The 23,442-nt window shown below is 36.9% G+C and overlaps 1 protein-coding gene across 1 annotated transcript in view; it reads left to right on the forward strand.

Annotated features, from left to right (window-relative positions):
- The window catches only part of KMT2C (lysine methyltransferase 2C), a 201,783-nt gene that overhangs the window by 110,013 nt on the left and 68,328 nt on the right, over nt 1-23,442 (forward strand). The window contains exons 11-17 of the mRNA XM_050891342.1: nt 689-861; nt 1,602-1,762; nt 4,328-4,441; nt 6,144-6,883; nt 16,254-16,373; nt 18,828-18,944; nt 23,311-23,412. Coding sequence (XP_050747299.1) covers nt 689-861; nt 1,602-1,762; nt 4,328-4,441; nt 6,144-6,883; nt 16,254-16,373; nt 18,828-18,944; nt 23,311-23,412 — 1,527 coding nt within the window. The remainder of the gene's footprint in view (nt 1-688; nt 862-1,601; nt 1,763-4,327; nt 4,442-6,143; nt 6,884-16,253; nt 16,374-18,827; nt 18,945-23,310; nt 23,413-23,442) is intronic.

Here is a 23,442-nt window from a genome sequence, read left to right on the forward strand (position 1 = left end):
CTTGTATGTAATCATGTGGCTCTACAGCTGCTCTGTGAGGGTAGCTGTTAGTGCAGTGGCTGAAGCAGCCTGTGTAGGACAGTGAATCAGCCCCAACAGGGGAAAAGAGAAGTGTACGATGCAGGTGAAGTGGATAACCTTCACTTAATGAAAGCTGCTCTCATGATCTAATGTAAACTAAAACCTATGCAGTAGTAAATGTAATGTATACTTGAAAGCTCTCTATATTCAACTACTTTTTGCTTACCAGAATGGCAGTTCTGCAGCTCAAGGGTTCTTTTGCATTTGAGGAGGGCAGGATGAATTTGTTGTTTTATCAGTAACATTGTGAGTAAGTGTAAGTGATAATAAAAATACAGTTTCAGCATAACAAGGGAAGTCCCGGTATACGAGATGTATGTAATTTCATAGTCAGTTTGTGGCAGTTGTAAGATGACTGAGATTAGGAATAAAAAAAGTTTGGTCTTATAAGAAATATTCCTTTCAAGTCAGGGAGTAGTGCAAGCAAACTCTTCTTGCTGCTGTACAGGCTCTTCATGCTCTGTTGTCAGAGCCTGGATAATTTATTAGTGTTATCAAGGACAGAAACTTTGTTTAATTTAATTTAAAACAGGAAAATGTCAGTTAATGGCAGTTCTATCACATTGTGAAATATCATAATTAACAACTAAATTCTTGTGATCTCTAGAACTGTAGAGTATGTGCTGAGTGTGGCACACGAACAAGTTGTCAGTGGCACCATAATTGTTTGGTATGTGACAGTTGTTACCAACAGCAAGACAACTTATCTTGTCCTTTCTGTGAAAAACTGTGCCTCCAAGACTTCCAGAAAGATATGTTGCATTGTCACATGTGCAAAAGGTAAGAAGCCTAATTTTTGTGAAATTGTACTAAAATGCCTAAAGCTTATGATAAGCTGTATGACATGATGCACTTCTGTGAAGGGTGTAGACTGTGTTTGATGTACGATGCTATAGTATGTTGTGCAACATCTTGGTCCTTCATCCCTAAATACAATGGGCATTAGTAGCTAGTCTTATTTTAATCTTAGCAAATAAGTATTAATTCGCAGTTACAGAGGTGTACAGAGAAATATGTGCTGCTGCTGCTTCTTACATTGCATCTATTTAGTGAATAAGCAGACTAGAAGAGTCATCGTCCTAACTTTTGAAGACTGTTGTTTGCAATGGTCTGGGGTTTTTTTAAATTTTCAAGTATGTGTTCTCTGTTTAATTTTACGTGTTTTGCTATGCCAGTAATAAAAAAAAAAAAGTGCTATTGGGAACCTTTTAAGAATGTAGACTGTGTTTTATATTCAATGCTATTATATCTTGCTGTGCAACGTCTTGATATTGCTGTACCTGTTGTGGTGTCCAATTGGCTTTAGTGGCAGTTTAGGTTTTCACATTTAAGTTTGTTCACTGCTTGACATACTGATGTATCATGCTTATTTCTCTAAAATTCTCTGTAATAAAACATTGGTTGAAATTTTTTATTTCCCCATGGGAATGGAAAACAGTGCTATTTTTTAATTGATTTTTACTAGAATACTTTGTATTTTTATTATTAAAATCATAGTCATACTAAATTAATCTTCCCAGGTGGATTCACATAGAATGTGACAGATCTCCAGGTAGTGAATTGGAGTCTCAGTTGAAAGACTACATCTGCACTCTTTGTAAACAAGGAGAAGGGGATCAGACTCAGTCATGTGATGTAATGGACACTTCTGAACTCATTCCTGAACCTGACAGTATAACAGGTAATCAAATGTAATCTTTATATTTCCAAAATGGTAACATCAAATATAAATATCTGCAGCTGTCTCACTAAGTCTTTTGTGAACCAGCCACTCATATTCTGCTCTGTGGAGTTCATCCATTCCTTTATTTAGCAGCAGCTTCTCAAGCAATCCATGGGTGAGCCATCTTCTCAATATGCTTTCTGGCTTTCTGGCTTCAGGTTCCTCTATTAGAAACATGGGCAAGTGAGCATCTTAATGGTGGCTGTCAACCTTCCAGCTCCAGCTTCCCAGCCTGTAACTGTAAACTGCTCTAATTTTTTTGGATGTCGTACAGTTCATAAATGTATTCGACAGCCTAACTTTTATTCATTTGTGCCTAACCACCAGGCACAAACCAGCTTCTTGTAGATGTTCCTGGAGACATCCAGTTTTCCTGTTTCCCTCTTGCTACTTGTCAGTCTCAGAGTGCCCATTCTCCTCACTATGTCCAGGTAGGATACAGCAGTGGAAGCTAGACTATGTTCAAGCGACAGGTATATTTAACTAAACAGCTTTTAATCAGGTGTCCTTTTTCAAAGCAATGTATGATTAGTCATCTTGTTTCTGAGAGATTCTTGTCTAAATAGACAAATCAAGCAAAAGGTGGAAAGGGAAGTTGCAGAAAAATATGAAGTATTTTTTTAAAAAATTACTTAGTAACAGTAAGGAAGCACAGAGAGAACTTGGATCTGTTGATCTGAGTCCGGTGGGTCATCCACAAAACCTGCGTAAAGAACTCGTAACTGAATGCCGTCGTATATTTCACACCATGTGCTCTGTTGGATAGCACCTACTCTCATGCAGGCTGAATTTCCTAAGAGAAGTACAGTTGTGGTTAAATTTGGAAGCAAGGTAAAACCTAACAGATTAACTGCGCTGCCATGTGCACTTTTGATGCTTAAACAGCAATGCTTGTGCGTTGATCTTTTGTTAAAAGAAATTGATAGCTCAGTTGCATAAGTATCTGTGTTTTCGAAAGCCTTATAATTTTTAATTGGAAAGGGGAAGTGTTGGACTACAACAAAACTCTAATTTTTGTGTGTTCAAACTGATGTTTTGTGTAAACAAGTCATTCTCTTTGATGTCAGCCTGTACACGTAAGTGCATACCTTTCGTGAACAGTAAAGCAATGATGAAAAAGATGATCCTGGAGGAAGGGCAGTGACAGTAGGTAAATGTATGTAAATGAGCAGAAGAACTCTGTCAGTGAACACGTGCACCGAGTTAGAAAAAGTGACGACTTCAACCTTTGAAGATCACTTCCATTCTGAAAGGTTAGTAGAGGCTGTTGGACTCTGAGGCAGTGTATTTAGAACATTTAGGAAGATGTCCAAGTAATATCCAAAACTTACACTGGAAAAACTCCCAATCTTCTACTGAAAACCCTTTTGAATAAGTAACAGGTTTATTTGAAAGGCTAAAGTTTTAAGTAATAATACTGTTAGGATTTCTAGCTAGTAGAAGCATTGACAAGCATACTCTTCTCCCCAAGGAAGAACAGGACTGTCATCTCAACTACTAGGAGTAATCTGGTGCTATTACATCAGTACAGTCATGCAGTGTTTTATACCCAGGAGAGCACTTTTGTACATTAAAATCAGATTTGGAGCCAATCTAAATTATCATTTCCTCAAAGTTAAAATATCACTTTAAAGTTGGCAGAGTCTGAGAGCAGTTTTTAGGTGCTAAAAGTAGCATCACCTAATAGTTCCTGGCTTTTTGAACTTTAAAGAGACTTTCCTGAACAAAAAGCTATATTCATTTGACTTTTTTTGTGCTAACATCCGTGAAGGATCAGTTCCTTTTGAGTTAACGCTTACTATATACTTTGTTTTTCCTGCTCCTACTTTGTCTAGTGTATTTTAATGAATTTCCTTAACTGAAAAAGCTTTTACATGAGGCAAAAAATAAGTATTTCCTGTTTCTGTGCTCTATAATGATACTGTCAGCCAAAGAAGCGCTCAGTAGTGCCTTTTCCATGACAATTCCTTTATTTAATAGGAGGAACTCACAGATTAAGGTATCCTAGTTCTAAAGTGGCAAAATCTAGTTTTCATGTTGTTGAACAGGTAGGCTGAAAATGAGTGTTCCAAGTGCTGATAGTAGATGGAACCTCATATCTATGCCATAAGCCATTGTAGTATTTTTATAAAAATTTGAAGCCTTCATGCTACAGTTCTGATGAATTTAGCAGACTGGAATTTGAGAAAAGACTTTTTTGTATTGCTCAGGTGATGCAAAAGTCTATGACTGTGTAAATTAAATTTTCGCAATTAGGTGTATGTAATTGCTTTACAGACTTTTTTCACTGTCTGAAAGGTATAAAACAGCTTCAGTGTTAATGAGAAAAAGGCTCTTAATCTTCAAGGAGTACTATATAGTCTCCCTCACCTTCTCATTGACCTGATTTGTCCTAACTCCTAATCATATCATTAAATATCATTCTCTTTAGCCAAAAGGTCAAACAGTGACAGCAACTACTGATGCCAAAGTAATAGAATAAACATCATACCAATTTTGATAACTTCTTTGCCTCTCCTTAAGCTTGTACAAATGAAATGGAAATGGAAAGTGGTGGAGAGGATGTGACGTTTCAGGAACAACCTGTTACTGCTGATGGCCCTGGTCAAGAGTCAGCTGTTGGATGTGTCACAGAAGGTAAGAAAGAGTTTTGCAGTCAGGGAAAATGCCGGTACAGAACCCTTGAGAACCCTCTTCCATTCAGTAAGGTTTGTGGTACTTTATAAATTTAAGAGGAAAAAGTGCCTAGAAAGCAGTAGGAGAAAAATTGCATCAGTTCTACTATCTGAGCTCTCAAGCAAGAGTATTAACTTTTTTGCTGAAGAAGTATTTTATTGAAGGCAAAGATAGTCTTCAGAATATTTGTGTAGGAGAAAGTTGTTTTTACGTCTTTGGTGGGACTGGCTTTCTCTGAAAACTGGAAATATAGTTAAATGCTTTTATACACTGGAGGTTTATGGTTTGTTGCTATTCAAATAGAGTCACTCACACTTTCGCTTCAAGACTTTTTTGTTTGTAGCTGCAAATAACTGGATTGGAGTAATTTCCCCTGGTGTGTTTTGGGGCACACTGTAGAACTTCTTTCCAGTTTATGTGCTTCGTGATTGTAACTCCACAAGTATCTTCGGTTAAGGATTTCTTCTTTTCTTTTTTCCCTTTGTAAATAAAAGATAATTTGTTTAGTAAAGAAATTTACTCATCCAGACAGGGTGTGCTGCAGTAGCTGATCATTTGTGTTCTGGGAATAGATATATCTTATCAATCACGCATGAAGTACCAGCCAAATAAAAGAATACAAATAGAATGGTTTCTGGGTCAAGTCCTCTAAATGTGTTAGTGACTGATATCAATGGCAAAGAACTTTCCAGTATGTCCCATCCACTCCCAGCTGATGTTGGAGGATGATTGCTGTAAGGGGAAACAAGAAACCTTCATTTAAAGCCAAAGCAAAAAAAATACTTGCAGATTAGCTGTGATTGCTCTTGTTAAGTATCACAGCCTGTGGTATAAGGGCCATGATTTAAAACTATCCGTGAAGACACAGTCGTAGTAAAATGCTCGGCTTTGAACTGTAGTGGCTGAGGAGGTTGTAGCGGTGTGAATTTAAGAAGAGTGCAAGTGTAATAGAAAGTAAGTGGCCTGTAAGAGAATCAGGGTCCATCAAAAGAAGATATGAGAAGTCAAATTCAGAGCAAAGAATGTGGTTTCTCTATGGAACGGATACAAGACTCTGGAACTCCTTGGTGAAGAAAGTTGTGTAGGAGAGGCGCTTGATTTGGTTCACGGAAAGGCTAGACAAATATTTTTGAAAGAAATCCATGAGACACTAGTAAACTAAAAAACAACATCAACTGTTTTCATTTCAGGTGATTCCCTAAAGTCTGAAAGAGCGCTAGGAGGGAAATGTTTTTTATTTGTACTTGTCCTGTTCTTCTTAGCTGTCTGCTTTTTGGAAGTGTTGGGATAGTTGCTTAAAATACATTAATTTATGCCAGCATACATCTTCCATACGCAGACATGAAAAAGGAGAAGCTACTTTTAGCTGCCTACCTGGAAATGTGTGTTCAGATTCCCCCAAATTAATCTTGGGTCTACTTTCTTGTGATTTACTCTGCTGTGTTTCCAGGGAAGAAAAATAATGAACTAAAGACCTAGACTACTATAAACATAGGTACAAAGAAAGATATTTGTGAAGTATATTTTAAGCTACACATTAAATTCGCTGAAGTAAAGTGATGTGTACTTGGTGTACTTGATGTGTACCAAGTATACTTGTTGACCGGTACACCAGTGCGAAAATGAAAAACTTACACAGAGCCTTTAATATGGTTGTACTTAGTTACAGGCATATCACCAGAAGAAAAGACCACACAACTGGAAACAGAAGTCTCTGTTGAAATTAATTCAGCTGAAATGGAAATGTCTCCTAAAAAGACACCAGCACCTGGTGACAGTCAAACTGAGAAAATTATGGACGTGATGGAAGGTCTTCAAGCTGTAATACAGCAGGAGTTAGACAAACAAGTGGAAGAGACACAGCTACCACAAGGTAGTGTGGAGGTATCAGAAGTATCCACAGTAGACTCTCGGTCTCTGTCTTCAGTACCTGAGACCATAACTGTGACGCCAGAAATACAGGAGACTGAAAGTAAAGGAGATATTTGTATCCCTGTAGAACAACAACTGGAAATAATAAAAGTGCAAAAAGATACAGAAAAAGGAGAAACCCATGAAAAGTCAGAAACATCAACTCTTCTAGAAGTAGCAACTACTTCTGCAAATGAAGGTGTTGCAAATAGTTCGCCAGTTGGAGACAAACCCATAAAATCACCAGCTGAGACTTACCCCTCACTTCCCCCATCAGTTAATATAAACAAGACAAATGTGTCTTCCTCACCAGATGTTTCATTAGACTTGCAGTCTGCACGAGATGTACAGCACAGTCAGCCCCCAGCATTGCCTTCCGCTGCTGGAAGTGCTCTCCCAACGACTTACATATCAGTCACTCCAAAAATTGGCATGGGAAAACCAGCCATCACCAAACGCAAGTTTTCTCCTGGAAGACCCAGATCAAGACAGGTAAGCGTGTAGAATATTTCATTATACATTTATGAAGCACATAGTTCAAATTTCAGTATAATGCATTAAACTCACCTATTTTTTAGGATGTAGTATGCATTTATTCTTCTAAGTGAATGTGTAGTTTATTTCTTCCAGAAAGTAATTTCATGTTAAATAATTGAGAGATCAGATATCGTAAAGGTTCTCTAGTGAGAATTAAAGTTTCTTTCGGCTCATGCTTAGAGCAAAATAAAAGTAAATTTGTTATATTTTTAATACATATGCTACAAATGCAGATATACATAATGCTGTGCCTTCCAACTTCTCTCTTAATCTTTTTCATGTATGCATTTATTTTGGCTAGTACTTTCAAAGCGTGTTAACATTTCTGAAACTGGCTTTATAGAAGAACCTGCAACAACTGCTGTTTCTGTCACGCTACAAGATATTATCTTGATCGACATTTTTAATGGTGTTGCAAATAATTTGATGGTTTTGTTACATTAGCAAATACCACGTAAGAACTGTCCGGTACAAATCGTTGTGGTTTGACTAGGATTAAATTTGATAAGTGAAAAGAATCCTTAAGTCTGTTGTCTTCTGCAACATCTTGCTCTCTGTTCGAGTCGCATAGTTGTGGGGATAATAGTTCATCAATCTGTAGGATTTATTTTGTGTTTACAAAATCCTACACAAAAAGTATGTCAGTGTGATAAATTAGTGTTTCATTTCTGGTCTCGTCACGATTTATTTTTAGTCTTTGAGACTTCTAGGTTAATGATGTCATGCTTTTCTGAACTTAGTGTTAAAAAAGCTTTTTATATGTTGCACATTTCTTTCCATTTTTATGTGTTACCTAAGGGTTCAAAATTCTTCTTAAGAAAAGGCATGAGATAGTGTTCTGAAAGGGTTAAAAGTATATAATAAAGGCAACAAATATAATACAAGAAAATAAATTTGAAAGGTTTTAGAGTATCTCTGCGGTTTTTTTTTACCCTCGTAATACAAGCATGTATAAAAATAATTTTTCTTAATACTCTGTATTGTCTTAAAAATTAAATTTATTTTCTCAGCTTATCATGCAAATTGAAGAGGGGTGGGGTTCTTAGGCAGTCTAAAATGAATTCAGATTTTCTGTTGGGGAAGTTTATTTGTCTTCTTTCGTGTTCCAGTAAGAGTTGTATTTATTTTTCTGTGCAATTTGCCGCTGCGCTGCATGGGAACCAGCATCATGATAGTGGTAATAAAATTAGTTACCCACCAGAGAACCCACTGAGGAAAACATGAAGGCTGACCCCAACTGTAAATGCCTGTAGCAGAAGAGATGTGCATCTTAAAAACCAAAAAAAATCAGCTGTAAAAGTAGCAATTTGTATGTTGTATGTACAATAGAGTATAGACATTAACCTCTTAATATGTGGTGTGAGTAATGCAAATAAAAGCGAGTTGAATTACAATTTATAAGTCAGGTGTAACACAAAATCCTAGCTGTGCTGCTAAATCAATATAATCTGTTCAACAGTTTGCAAATGATATTTTAAAATAAAAAGTTAGCAGCTTAGCAGTACCTGTTGTAGAATTGGACAAGTTACTTGCAAAATTCATGATCTGTCTTGTAAAAGTATGTTGGAAGTCTGTGAAGGTTTCTTTTGATTTCGATTATCTTTGTCTTGCACTTTAAACACCTATTAAGCTATTTTGTGAAGCGAATATCAATTTTCTGGTAAGAAAAGCACATGCGTACTTTGTTTGTTAAGTCCTGGTATGCTTTCTTGCCTTCCATTGATTATTCGGTTTTAGCACAGATCAGCACCTCATGGAAATCAGTGAAAAATTGTCTTGAGTAAGGACTGAAAAAAAATGAAGACCCTGTGGATACTTGATTAGTGAAAAATATACACTTTTTCTGACCAGTAATCTAAATTCAGCTTAACTAGTTGGTAGGGATTTGGGCTTTGGGATCTTTTTCAGACTCTTCATCTGTCAGTTTTTACTTTTGTTCATCTCATTTTCCATGCTGGACATGAAGATACAAGTCTCGTACCTCTAGATAATGTGTCTTTTGAAAAAAGAGAAAAAGCTTGTATATAATAGATGTTTTCTAAAACCAGCTTTATCATTAGGACCTTACTTCTCCTTCCGCTGAGTTTAGGAATTCTGTGTTTATTTTGCTGCAGTTAGATTTTCTAGGTCACTGTGCAGTAAGGTATATATCATATTTGCAGAAATATGTATATGCTTTAAACAGTGACAAAATTATCTCTGGTGCTGTAAGTTTGCCGTGTTAACTTCATACTTCAGGCCTTTGCTGAGGGACTGAAACCTGTTAAATGACTGTCTGTAGAGTATAAATAAGAAATTTAGAAATGTCCAGTTACAGGTAGGTGCTTTCCTTTTGAGCAAGATGTAGTTGGACAAAGCCACGATAGGTAAGGCGTGTGTTTAAATGTTTTAGCCTTTGAATTGCACACAGAAATTGGTTTAGGTTTGGGTTTGCGGGTTTTTTTAAATTATTTTTGTTGTAAACGTTCAGTTTTTTTAAAGAATTGTGTACTTTTCCAAATCAAGAGTTGTGGATAGGAGCAGAAGCCTCTAAATACATTTGATTGTCAAAGAACACTTTGTGTTTTTATCTAATCCCGATCAATTTATGTCATCTTAAAAAGTGCAGTTTACATATACTGATTTTTTGGTTAATATTTGTTCTAGTTTTCAGGAGAAAAAAAATGCTACATTTTTCTGATACTTGTGCCAGCAGCCCTATATATGATTTTCTTTATAAGCAACTCATTATGTATGATTTTAGAAACTGATCCACAAATTGGCAAAAGAAAGAAGCAGCCTCATAGCTGTAATTGTAATCTTCCTTCTGATGCGCTCTCTTGCCTGCCATCAGTGCTCTCCAGACACTTACGTGTGCTGGGGTCTGGTTTGGTTTCCTGTTATATGGCAATTCTTCTGGGGCAGGTTTGAAGGCAAGTAAGCAGGTTTTCACCAGGTATAAAACCAAAGAATTAAGACCTGTTGTTTCTTTGTGTCATACTCTACAGACATTTCAAAGTGGATGTTTCCTCCCAATTCTGGCTTAGGGAGAGCATCATATTGGGCAGGTGCTGGCAGCTGAGAAAAGTGCTGCTTTCTGCCGTTCCATCTTATTTTCCATGCCAAGTGTGGCCCCACTGCTAAAGAAGGGACATAAACTTAACTTAAAACATTTTAGCCTAACACAGTGTTTCAGTGCTTGTCTGTCTGAAGGTCAACACATTGATCCAAAACAAGTAAAAAGTGGGAAAAACAATTATGGAGGAAAAAATGCTTCTATGAAGCTATAGGTATAGCAGTTCAGAATAAACCAGGTCATGTGTGGTTCTTCTCTGGCTGTCACTAAAGAGGAATTTTGCCTTCTCAAAAGCAGGTTAATTTTATGGATTTGAGGTCTGCTTCTTTCTGTTTAAAAAATAGCACATATTGCTGTTGTATCATTTTGTGTCAGTTCCTGGGTTATGTGATACAAATACTAACCTGGCAGCTGCATCAGATCTTAGCAACATGTCTTGGAAGGCAGTGAAATAAGAGAGAAAAGTTACACAAATAGGATTGGGTTATTTTTATTGATTAAAGAGATTGTGGCTCCCATACTTGGTGAAGCTAACATTGGCTGCATAGCTGCTTTGTTTTGTTGCACAAAGGAACTGTGATTGCAGAACTAGTTGCTTGTCCTGGACTGCACAGGTTTAAAATAGATACTTCATAAAGAGTCTGATTACTCTGTGGACCCTGAAGACAAGCCAACATTAGCCAATTTCCACAGATGGCAATATTCTCCACTTTCTCCTAGAAGATTTAAATCTTTTAATATGTAGTTTACCTTGTTGGAATGTCCTGTTCCTGTTTTTTGTTGGTTTTTTTTTTTGTTGGTTTTTTTTTTAAATAAATAAATCCATTGTAATGGATTTATGGAACTTCATAGGAAGAAGAATAGGAAAAAAAATTCTCTGGATCCTGAATATATTGCTCCTCAGTCTTATAAGACACATGCTTCACTGGAGTCAGGGGAATCCATGTAAAGGAATAGTTTCTGATTTGGATTTGTTTTCATTAAATCTAATGTATTGTGCTGGGCAGTAGGATGAGTAACTGTCCCTTTCTTCAAAATCTATTAATAGAATTGCTAATAAAATATATTTGAATAATTATTCAGTTTTGCTATTAAATACAAAGTTATACATAATCTGAAGTGATTTCCTGTATTGGATCTTAGTAGTTTGCATTTGTAATAGGCTCTAGTGATGTGTCTGCAACACCACTACATCACTCCTATTTTGAAAGGACTAAAACCCATCTCACAAACTGTGAAGACAATATTCTGCTTCAGAAGGCTTCGTGAGTCCCTTCCAGGGCTGCACTATCAGTGTTGCTGTCGTCACCACCCCTCTCCCCCCTGGCATTTTTGCAGGCATCAGTACTTTGGTTAGAAGCAAAAGGAGAAAATCCGTCTTCTAAACAAAAGGGGAGTTACGTATAAATCAATATGTAGGTGCAGTTATACTGATAAGAATTGCTTTGGCTGGTACAAGCTTATTCCACTTTGAAGAGTGTGTTTTTTCTGTGTCAGCATAAGAACTCCTGTCAGGAAGGTGCACTTCTACTAACAGTGTTTGTTAGGATAGCATATTATCCATACCTTCAGCTACAGGTAAGCTTTAAATCTGCATCCAGCCCAGTGAGAGGACCCTCTATCTGCCAGGCTTAGCATCTCACTGACTTCCCATGGGTTTTGGTCCATGGGCAGTCTCTTTTCTGTTTCTGTTATCCTACTCCATGATGGAGCCAAATTGGTTTTTACATATATCCAAAATTTAGTTGTTCATAGATCAGAGATACTCACTAGTAGCTGCCAGCGTGATAAAGTTTTTACAGTGCTGTCCTCAGAGTTGTGTGTGTACAGTGTCTTCTCCATGGAATATGCAGATTCTCCACCCTTGCCTATATATTGCAAATTTATGCTGGGGGCAGGACCTCTGCTTGATCTTTTTCATATTTCTTTTTTCTGAAGTAGTAGTCTTAAAAGAAATTATCGTATGAGTTTATTAATGACTAATCTGACATATATCTAGTTTGAAATAAATCTTCATAAGGAAAATGGGTATTTTTTTCTGAGGAGGTATACTTTAAATGGTATTGGGTATATTCTGTGTATCTGAATTGAACAAATTTCGAATAGTTACTTTTGCTGCAGCACTGTGTACTGGAAAGCACAATATGAAGTCAACAAATGGAGGGCATTACAACATATGCAGCATTGTAAGACTGGTAGGTAAAGAGTGGAGAATGGTCTGTAGAATAATATTGAATAGAAAATAATAACCTTCTAGTGTTTTTGTTATACCGTAAGTATTATTTCAGAAAGCGTTCCATGGAAAATACTATGATTAGAGGTATTTAATTTTCGTTATGAAGATACTGGTGATCACTATTATACGGCTCACTACATATTTTAGGTGTTTTAAGAGATTTTCTAAAATGACACTGAAAAATGCAGAGCACCATGGTTGGTTCAGATGTATGTTCTTTCTTGGGTATTATGGCTTTTTTGCTGTCTTCAATTACCTGGTACCACTAAGTATGTTGTTGTAGTGGTAGATGTTGGGAAAAAAGATCAAAAAGAGTCTTTTTGAAGGATTAGTTTTTGTTACGGTTTTTATAGGTTTTTTTAGGAGAGGAGCTATATTTTGAACTGATTAAATTTTGTTCACAACCCTAAAATTACATTAAATATTAAATTGCAAATCCAGCTTTGTGCATTTGCAATTGCAGTAGATTTCATAAAGCATTAAGCAGCTAAACACAGTCAGTGGTAATTTAGTGAGATCTCCTGACCCTTGCTGACATTGGGTTTCCTTTTGTTATAATTTACTTGCAGCTGTGTTGTTCAATTTTGAGGACTCAAGAATATGATGGAGAATTAGAACTTCCTGTTTCTGTCACAGTACATAATTATTGCCGTGGTTCTGATGTAAATGAACTGAATAGAACTTTCTCTTCAGTGTTGTGTGGTAATAGGCATTAATTAAAAGCCAAAATATAATTAATGCATCTCTTTGATGTAATTCATTTGTGCGTAGTATTGTGGAAGTGTGTGTTTTTAATTAAGTTTATCTGACCAAGAATTCTAATGTTTCTGATCTACAATAAAACTTGGATTAAATTTCCAATTTAATTCTTAACAATATGGTTCATGAATCATATACAATTCATTTTGTTTGCAAGACCACATATTTCATATTCAGATTTAATATTCTATTAGCTTTTTAATCTTTTGAATATACTTAATCACTAGAGAAGTGTATCTTCTTAAAAGGAAAATAATTTTGTATGTCCCAAATAAGAGTAGGTAGTTTTAGTTGTTGATTAAGTATTTTCAGCATGTTTGAGATCTTGAATTTTGACCCTTAGCCAGCATGTTGCCTCCCTTATAGATTGATGTAAAGATTGTTTCTGTGATACACAGATTTTCTTTGTGTTGCTATACAGATTTTCTTTGAGGTGCCATGTTATAAGAACAGTTGCTTACTATGCATTATGAATTTTAGAAATATAGGGAAACTGTAACTAAAATTCAATGGAAGTTTTAACTTTATCTTGCTAAAATGGAATGGGGTTTGGTACTAAAAATATGGCTAGCATAGTAAGGGTAAATTTCCTATTGCCACAGACCTGCTGATGTAGTTGCTAACTAGTGTGACAGCGCTTGGTAAAAACATGAGATTTTGACAGAGAAGTGATTGATAAACTACAGTGCTCTTGATATAACAAAATCAGGGTTCAGTCTTGCCATTTCTGCCTGGTGGAAGCTGCTGTGGGCTCGAGGAGTGGGATTCACCCCACCACAGATATCTGCAGTGTTAAAGACCTGCTGTAGTCACCTTGAGGTTCCCATTAGAGTTGCTGGAGAGAACTAGGGGCATGTAGGGTGAGACTAATCTAACACCTTCCATGCCATGCGATGAGTTGCCCTCTGCAAGTGCCCGTTTCTCTTTTCTGACCATGCAGGGAGCCCAGGGTGGTTCAGCACAGGTCGAGTGTGACGTGTTTCAGCGGAGTCACCCCAGGAAGGTGTTTGGCTGGGTGTATCAAACCTCTGTTTCTGTGGAAGTTTGCTTGCTTTCTTTCACCCCGTTTCTGACTTGGTGCAGTTGTGCCCATGTTGTGTCATGAATATTACGCCTTTATGTCCTGGGTGTGAACAGAGACTCTAATCCATCTCTAGGTTTGCAGGTGCAGAAGGTTTCTTCTCGACACTATTCCCCTGTTAGAGGTTGTTGATCCTTTTGATCTCTGAGTTGTCTGCATGATGACCATCTAACTGAAGTCAAGCAAAAAACTGGGATAGCAAGATCTTACAATTTAAGCTGTTTAACCAAGCATACTCACTTTAACCCAAGTGCAAGTGAGCAGTTGCTGGCACTAGCAGTTCAGCTAGAGTATTTTTTGGAAGCACCTTGGCAGAGGGGAGACAATGATGGGCAGTTGAAAACATACAGGTAGTCTTCTGGGCACTAAGCAGTTTGTAGGTTGTGTATCTAATTACCACCTTGTGTGGGCAGAATTGTGAAGTTTTTATTTTTTTAAGTGCTATATTGTCCATATTCCCTCTCCCATGCAGGCATAGCTAAACTCCTAGAAAGCAGATTTATACTGAATATGACCGTGTCCACGCTGTGGGTTGTACCACTTGGACAATGTTGGCATTTTTAAAATGCAACTTTTATGTGTAATTAGGCTTTTAGGTTGCTGCCAGACTTTTTCTTTTGGATCTATTGTGCCAGTTTGAATACTGAGCAATCTGAGGAGCTGTAGGTTACAGCCTGCCCAGCTCTGCAAGCAGAAGGCATCATATGAGCTTTTCCTCATCTGTTCGAGGGTTAGCGAGATGTTGGCTCATACCTTCATCAGCAGATTGAGCTAACCTGGTTGTGCCTTACATGGATTAGGGAGGTCTTGCCCCTGATCCTTCTGGCCTGAAATCAGTTGAGGGGTAGCCCTATTTTCAGTCAGTGCAGCTGTTAGCAAAATACCTATTTACAGTCTGAGATGAATATATGTTTTGATGAGTTGTTGGTTCCAAAGAAACTGTTTCCTACGCATTCTTGATGGAGAATATTAATTTCAGAAAAAAACCACATTTTGCAAAGCTATCTCATTTTTCTTGATGCTTGTTACTGTATAGACCAGTATTCAAAGGCGTAAATGTGTTTGGGCTTGCCCATGTGAGCAGTTATGCATGTATGAATAGTTGGGACTATTAGTATGCATGAGGTTATTCCATATCATCCGTGCAATTCTACTGCTGAATGTCATTTTCAAGAAGGTAAACCTATACGTTTCATCTGTTTTACTTCTCATCTTGGTATTCATTATTTCTTACTCTCACAAACTTAGAATTAGGAAAACGTATTATGCTTTAACGATGCTAATATGTAAATTTAGAATGAAGTTACTTATGATGGCTATCTCCTGCAGTCTTTACTCAGGGTTCGAGAAAGTCTTCCGCAGATTTTAATGTGTATGAGGAACTACAGTGGGTTTTTTTTATTGTCCATCTTAGCATTTTCTTCTTGTTTTGCCATATTTCTTGTGACAGAGTTATACAATATCTCACCATGATGGGAACAGTATAAATAGGGATAATAATCTATTAGTTTGTAGGTACACCATATGGATGTATATTATTACATGTATATAATAACATAGTAAAATTTGATACCACAGCGTAACGTGAAAACACTGGGGTGAAAAAAACGTAATAGTGGGGTTTTATAATGGTTTATTTGTGGCAAACTTGCAGGAAAGAGATACTTTGTTAATTACTATGGCTATTTTTCTTTTTCCAATGGTTTATTTATATTCCTTTTGTTTCACACGCTTCTCAAAGTAGTTGTTGCTGTGATTGTCAGTAGTTTAGACTCAAAAGTCGACTAAGGCCATCTGTTCTTTCAAAATGTGATTTGAAGTGTAAAAGGGGATGTTACCATCTCAAACTACTGTCTTCATTTGATGCAATAAAATTTAGGGATATAATTTGTTATGATTGCTTGCTTTCGATTTGTGTGCTTTGTTTATAAAACTCATTTTGTTGTACTTAACCATCAGTTGGAGGTCAGTATTTGTTTTAGTGTATGTTTCAATGAGAAACTAAAAATTTCCCACCTTCCTCTCACTCAGTGAACTAATTGACTACTTAACGTAGAAATGCCTATGCCTGCATGTGCTTTGCTTTTCAGATTTTTTTTTGTTGCTTGCTTTTTTTCTTTTTTTCTTTTTTTCTTTTTTTTTTTTTTACGTTGCGAAGTTTTATACATCTATTTTCTCACCTACCGTATCCTAGGGGGCTTGGAGTACCAATAATACAGTCAGCCCACCTTCCTGGTCCCCAGACATTTCAGAAGGTCGGGACATTTTTAAATCCAGACAGCTTCCTGGCAGTGCCATTTGGAGCATCAAAGTGGTAAATAATTTGAATTTATTTTCATGTATCCATTGCTATCTTTCTGCTGTAGAGACTAGTGATGAAATTCTGTATCTCACAACTGAATTAATCTTCCGTTCTGTTACTGTTAAAGGCCTTTAAAAATTATTGAAACTCTGGAGCTTTCAGGTTAAAAAATGTATGCTTTACAGAGTGTACAGTATGATGGCATTGCCCTGATTTTCAGTGGCAAAGAATAGCTTGTATTACCAGTTTTTTGTGTGTGTTGAGTACTTCACTTTTTGTGGTTGGCTTTATGTAGCTGTCAAAATAAATTACCTGAGAACGAAAATGTCCTTAAGACTGGCAGTAAGGTAAGCCAGGCATGGAAAGGAGCAGAGATCTGAAGGGTGGCTTGAATTTGTTGCTGTGGAGAAATCTTGCACAGTGGATTCAAAGTGACATCATTTTTAGCTTATGGAGGAATAAATAACAACTTTCCTACCTGATTAGATGGACCAAAGCTTGTATCCACAGTGACATTTACCATTAAAAACACCTGAAGAAACTAAGTGGAATTATTATTTTTAAATAAAGGCAAAAAAGCTAAATGATGAAACTTTGACAAATAGTTGTAGCTTCCCAATGATTTATTTTCATCTCACTTTAACATTCATGCTAATTTTATTTTAATTTGACATTAGCTTAGCTTTTGCTGCTTCAAGCATTAATTTTCAGCTTAATATTCAGCATTAACATTGATACAAGTATGTGCTTATTCCTGTTACTAGTTGTGTGAAAATAACAATACTGATACCTGGTCTGAAACAGACAAAATAAGAAACATGCCAGAAGAGTTTACATCTTAAAAAATTGATGCTTGTATGTCCTGTGTGTGCATATGTATTAACTCCATATATATGTAAGGACAACATTTTTTGTTTCACTTCAGTACATATAAATACTTTAACCATCAGTAGCATCCTTCCTTTCACTTCCTAAAATAGCGTTGCGTTACATTACCTCGTTGTGTAAGAGTAAGTCAGTTTAATTTCTCTTTCCATTAATAGATGGATGTTAATAAAATTTTAACATTGGGATGCTTGGATTCTCCCTTTAATTATGACCATAAACTTCTATATCTTCTTTAAAACAGGAGTTGGTATATTTGAAAAATACTGTTGGTATATTGAGCCCATAGTGCTGCTTTCCATCCAGGGAGCTCCTGTCTCCGTCAGTAGAGACTGTTTATGTCTGTTGGCAACACCATCCCCAGGAAGCTTTGTGGTTCCGTCAGCATTGTTTTATTGAGTAAATGTTTTGTCTTTGTATTAAAAGTAGTTTCCAGCAAATGTTTGGATACAGACACCGCATTTAGATACTTTGTGGATGGAGTTGGGCTGTATTAGGAGCTGAGATTATTCACGAATTTGAAATGCAATAAATAATCTCATTGCTTATTTCATAGTAGGAAAGGTGCTTATTTGAGTATATACCATAATTATCATCATGTATACAGATCAGAGGCTCTGAAACATGTTGTAAAGGTGTCTGACATACCAGCCAGAACTCAGAGACATTGTCAGTATGTTCTTTTTCTCTCTGGAAAAACATTAAGGAGGATTAGGGATCCTCTTTGTGTTTAGTTTTCATTTTGAAATTTAAAAAAAAAAAAAAAAAAGATGAAATTCAAACTAAACCACACTATTAATATGAGGTAATTATTATTAAAAACATACTTGCATTTCCACAGTTAATTGTAGTTGAACATACTGTGAATACTCCAGAGCAGACAACACTGCGACTGTACATCTGCATCTAAAATAAGGAAGGGGGAAAAAGAAGCTATCTAAAAATAAGTGGATATTTTGTAAGAAAAACATCGTATTATGGGAAGTGTTGATCTGAATGTAACTGATATAATTAATATAAAAAGCTCTCTCTGTATCTGCTGAATTAAGAGAGTTTGGTGGAGCCAGCTCCTGCCTCACTATGGGAGCAGGATTGAGTCCTAATAAATTCCAGTGTTGGCTTGATTATTCATAGCGTAAGAAAAGCATCTACGATTGCAAGTAATCAAGTGTCCAGACCCTATTCAGAAGTCCCATGACTGTCTGAGCTGACTGTTTAAAAAGAAAAGAACAGTGAATCACAGAATAGAGGATATTTATTTTGGATACTTTGCAACTGTGGAAAAAAACCCCACATTTTCGTATTTCCAGTTATTCCTGAGCAGAAAATAAACATTTCTGGGTTTGGCTGCTTTCTCACTGGTGATAAAGGTGATCATATTATGTCATGTAAGTAGTTAAAGGTATTTCACAGTGATTTATGCAGTGACTTAATGACTATGGCCTAGTGTGCTCATACTCACTTGAAATCACAGGGTGGGTTTTTTACTTATGTTTTTCCCTAGATGCATTGAACAAGTTTGAATCCCATATAACAAAAGAACTTCAGGTTGCATTTAAATTGTTATCTTATATTGAATAGGGCCGTGGATCAGGATTCCCAGGGAAGCGGAGGCCACGTGGTGCAGGTCTTTCAGGAAGAGGTGGCAGAGGTAGATCAAAACTGAAAAATGGAGTTGGGACTGTAGTCATTCCAGGGGTAAGAACACTTATTTTTAAGTCATATTGCAATCTGTTAATGTAACATAATTTTATTCAGCTATAATTCTTGTATTAAAATACCATGTAAAACCAAAGAGCACTAATAAGCAGAGATATTTGATAACGCCTGGCTCTTACTGTTTGTGATGAAGAACTAGAGCACTGTAGCTTACTGGACCTGAAGCAATTTCACGCTGCTCTTGCCACTTAAAGGGACAACTGTTGGGAGTCTTAGAGTACTCCTTCCATTTCCTCGGGTGGAAAACACGCTGCGTAAAGGCAGCACTCACTGGAATAACACAAAAGGGGAGAGCAAGGCTTGTGCATAAGAATGTAACAGCAGCCGTAGCAGATCAGACTGGAGGTTCTTCTACCCAGGGGACCAAAACTGAGTACTGGGGGAAGAGTGCAGAAATAGAAGAGGCCTAGAGAAGGAGACACGTCAACAGTTTGTGGCTTGGGGACTTACTGAACAGGAGGTGGTCTATTTGTCTTGGGCAGCCTGTGTTGGAGCTTGCTTTCATGAATTTGTCTATTCACTTTTAAAAACTTTTGGAAACCACGTTAACCTTTTTTAGTTCTACAGCTCATCAGCCTGTTGTTTTAAATTGCTGCCTGCTGGTTTCATTGCCTGCTCCTTAATGCTCTTAGAGAAGAGGCAGTGGAGAGTTGTTTTCTATTCACCTCCTCCATCCATGCCACTCAGTTTCTATAGATCTCCATCATTTCTCCTCTTCCTTCCACTCTTTCCTTGCTAGTCTGGAGAATCCTAGTACTTTGAGTTATTCCTTGTATGGAAGCTATTCCATATTTTTGATAATCTTTTTCAGTTGTTTTGTCATGTTCATTTTTTTACTTTTTGGACTTTCATCTGTCTTTTTATAGCCCAGCACTGAGCTTTATGAGGTTCTTGTGCAGTTCTTCACAATTGTCTTTTGTTTTTTATTACTCTGGATATCTTAATACTGTTGGCAAGCTTTGTCACCTTGCTCCTTGCTTGATTTTTCAGATTGCACACAAGTGTGTTGAACACCACTGCCTGTTAGCAGACATCCCTATTAGATTTCCACAAGTGCTATTCTCCCACATAGAAAACTGATAATTTATTCTGCTCTTTATTTCCAGTCTTGTGTCAATATAGGGACCATTCCTCTGATTCTATGTCAGTTTACCTTTTTTTAAGGAGCATTGGTGAAGGACTTTGCCAAAAGAATTTGTTAACGAAGTAAGTTATGTCAGTCAGATTTCCCTGTCCCCAGGCTTGCTGACTCCTTCAGAGAGCTCTGATAGATCCTGATTTACCATAATTAAAGCTTCCTTGACTTTTTAACAAAATATATATCAATGTGGCTGCAAGTTCTCTGTTATGATCAAATGTCAGATATTCTATAGGACGGTACCCGGCTTCCCCCCAGAAACCTTGGAGAAAATGGTAGTTACATTTGCCATCTCCCATTCCTACAGCACTGCAGTGATTCTAAGCAAGTCGTTGCTCACTGCAATTGATAGTTAAGCTATTTCATACTTGAAGTCCTTTTAAAACTCTTAAACCTTACACAGTCCTGGTTTGCTCCTTGTAAGAAGAGGGATTTTGGTGTGAAAAACTGTTGGAAATATGGACTGCAAAAAATTCATAGTTTTTTTCCTGCTATGGACTTGGCTTCTTTGAACATTCCTTTTAAAGTTTGATTATCGATCAGCCCTGCAGATTTTGAGAGGCATCTTGTTCCTCATGTTCAGAGAAGGACTTACTCATGTCTTTATGAAGTAATTCCTCAGGCTCGCTTTAGACCTGCTTTTTTGTGTTCTTACACACAATCTGTTTGAGTTTATACAGCATTATGCCACTTTTTGCTGCCTATATAATTTCTTGGAATACTCTGGTATTTGTGATCTGGGAAAGGAACAAATGTCTGTATCATTGTTCCCTTTTAAAGCTTTGGACGGTCAAGATTTGTAAGCAAATACGTAGTTTTAAACATATAGGATGAATTCCACTCAAGCTAGTCCTAGGTACCTTATTGAATTGGAGGCATTCACATAATTATTTAGTCCTCAGTACAGGAAAGACATGGACCTGTTGGAGTGGGTCCAGAGGAGGGCCACAGAAATGATCAGAGGGATGGAACAGCTCTCCTGTGAGGAAAGGCTGAGAGAGTTGGGGTTGTTCAGCCTGGAGAAGAGAAGGCTCCAGGGAGACCTTATTGCAGCCTTTCAATACTTAAAGGGGGCCTATAAGAAAGATGGGGACAGACTTTTTCGTAGGGCCTGTTGTGATAGGACAAGGGGTAATGGTTTTAAACTAAAAGAGGGTAGGTTCAGACCAGATATAAGGAAGAAATTTTTTACGGTGAGGGTGGTGAAACACTGGAACAGGTTGCCCAGAGAGGTGGTAGATGCCCCATCCCCGGAAACGTTCAAGGTCAGGTTGGACAGGGCTCTGAGCAACCTGACCTAGTTGAAGATGTCCCTACTCACTGCAGGGGGACTGGACTAGATGACCTTTGAAGGTCCCTTCCAACCCAAACTATTCTCTGATTCTGTGTTACAAAGCACAAATTTGTACTTCAAGGGAAGCTGGGTTTTATAGAACAAACTCTTAAGAATTTTTGGAACTGAACAGGATATTGAATTAGGTAAATTGCTATAAATACAAAGTGGACATCACTGTCCACAGTTTCCTATAGAAATTTGATCCTGTGACTCATCAAGTAAGTGGCAGCTTCAGAGTTCTAGAGCAGAGATGTGGCTGTCTTGTGATAGAGTAGATGAAGGTAGCAATACCAAGAGACCAGCCTTTTGCCAGATAAATGTTTGAAATGGGAGGATTTTCAGCCCCTTTGCACAAACTGATTCTTACTCAGCATGGCATCATGACCAGTGGACAACTACACAAGTTTGGAAATATCTGGGTATATCTTGGGAATGGGGAAGAAGGTGGCTACAGGTTAACCCAAGCTGGGTCACAGCTGGCATTAAGCAAGCATCAAAATTGCAGTGGTTCAGTCCTTCAAATTCTGCTCTTTTGTATATGCAAGCAATTCCAAGAACTTTGTGGAACCTGTGGAAATACATGCGAGGCAAAAGCTCTCCCTGAATGTATCAAGAGGTGTTTTGGGTGTTTTTTGGTTAATTAGTTTGTTACAGCTGCAGTGCTCTCAACCATACAGTAATTAAAACGTGTTAACAATATACTCTCTTTTTAGCTCTTTCTCAGTAAACACTGGTTTTCAGCAACAGTGTATCAGAAGGATTCCTGTAGCTGTTGTAACCGTATTTACATTTGCCTCTAGAGTGATCTTTGGATTTGTAAAATATTTAAATTATTATTTAAACAAAACTATTTATGTAAGACTTAAACTGTATTTAAAATAAATCCACATTTGTAAAATTAAAACAGCTGGTAAAACAGTTACATTTCTATGTCATGCATTTGTTCTTTTATGTAGAACTGCATGCTCTCATCTTCCAAACTTTCATGGCTGCTACTGGTTCAGAGAGTAAATAGTTAGGCCTGTGAATTTAAATTTGTGGATAGCAAATTCTGCATAGCAAGATTTACATGAAAGTCAGAACACAGTTGAAGTCTTTTTTTCTTCTTTTTCTTTCTTATATGTACATGTATAAACTGAATTAATAAAGGACAGGTCGGAGTAACAATCTCTTGATCAAAAGGAGAATGACTGTCTGCAGTAAGAGCTTATGAGTTGAGATCAAAACAGCCGTTTCAAGTTCAATGCAGGTTTTTACGGGCAAGATAGATAAGCCTCATAAAGAAACTGCTTATGGAGAGTATCTTAACTGTTGAAACGTTAGAACTCTTGCTTATTCCTCTAACATACTTGGAACATTAGCTAAACCACATTTTAGGCAATATGGGACAAATTACATTTCTGCAATTGCTCTTTGAATTAATACTCAACAGTATGTTGCTGCAATTAACTTCTCAATGAGAAGAACTTCAGTGTTTATATGTAGGGAACAGAGCAGACTGGTAACTATGAAAATTTTTGCTTAGTGATTTTTTTTTTTTCTTTTACCCTTAGACTACCTCTTTTCTTCCATTTCCATTTTAAAGTGCAATGGGGTAAGGTGTAAAGGTGAACAAAGGAGAGGAAGAGAATGTGTCTGTAAAACTGAAATAGTGATGATGCTCGTACTGATGTGAAAACATGAATTAATATAGTAATTTCTGATGAAGGTAGCTTTTTATGAAAGTTCATACTGTATGAATAAATATTTGCAAAGCTTGTATTCTCTGGTACTATTAAAAATTAGCATATTTAGAAAATAAGTTTCATCTTGTCTCACGTCTTAGAAAGTGTGATGTGCTTGCTATTTATGTGGTGTGGTTTTTTTAATAGGTCACAACTATGGATATTTCATCTAACAAAGATGAGGAAGAAAACTCGATGCATAATACAGTTGTCCTCTTCTCTAACAGTGACAAGTTCACTCTTCATCAGGTTAGGATAATAGTTATGTGTTTTCATTTT

Source organism: Gymnogyps californianus, chromosome 2 (assembly GCF_018139145.2).
Source record: "Gymnogyps californianus isolate 813 chromosome 2, ASM1813914v2, whole genome shotgun sequence".
Taxonomy (NCBI): domain Eukaryota; kingdom Metazoa; phylum Chordata; class Aves; order Accipitriformes; family Cathartidae; genus Gymnogyps; species Gymnogyps californianus.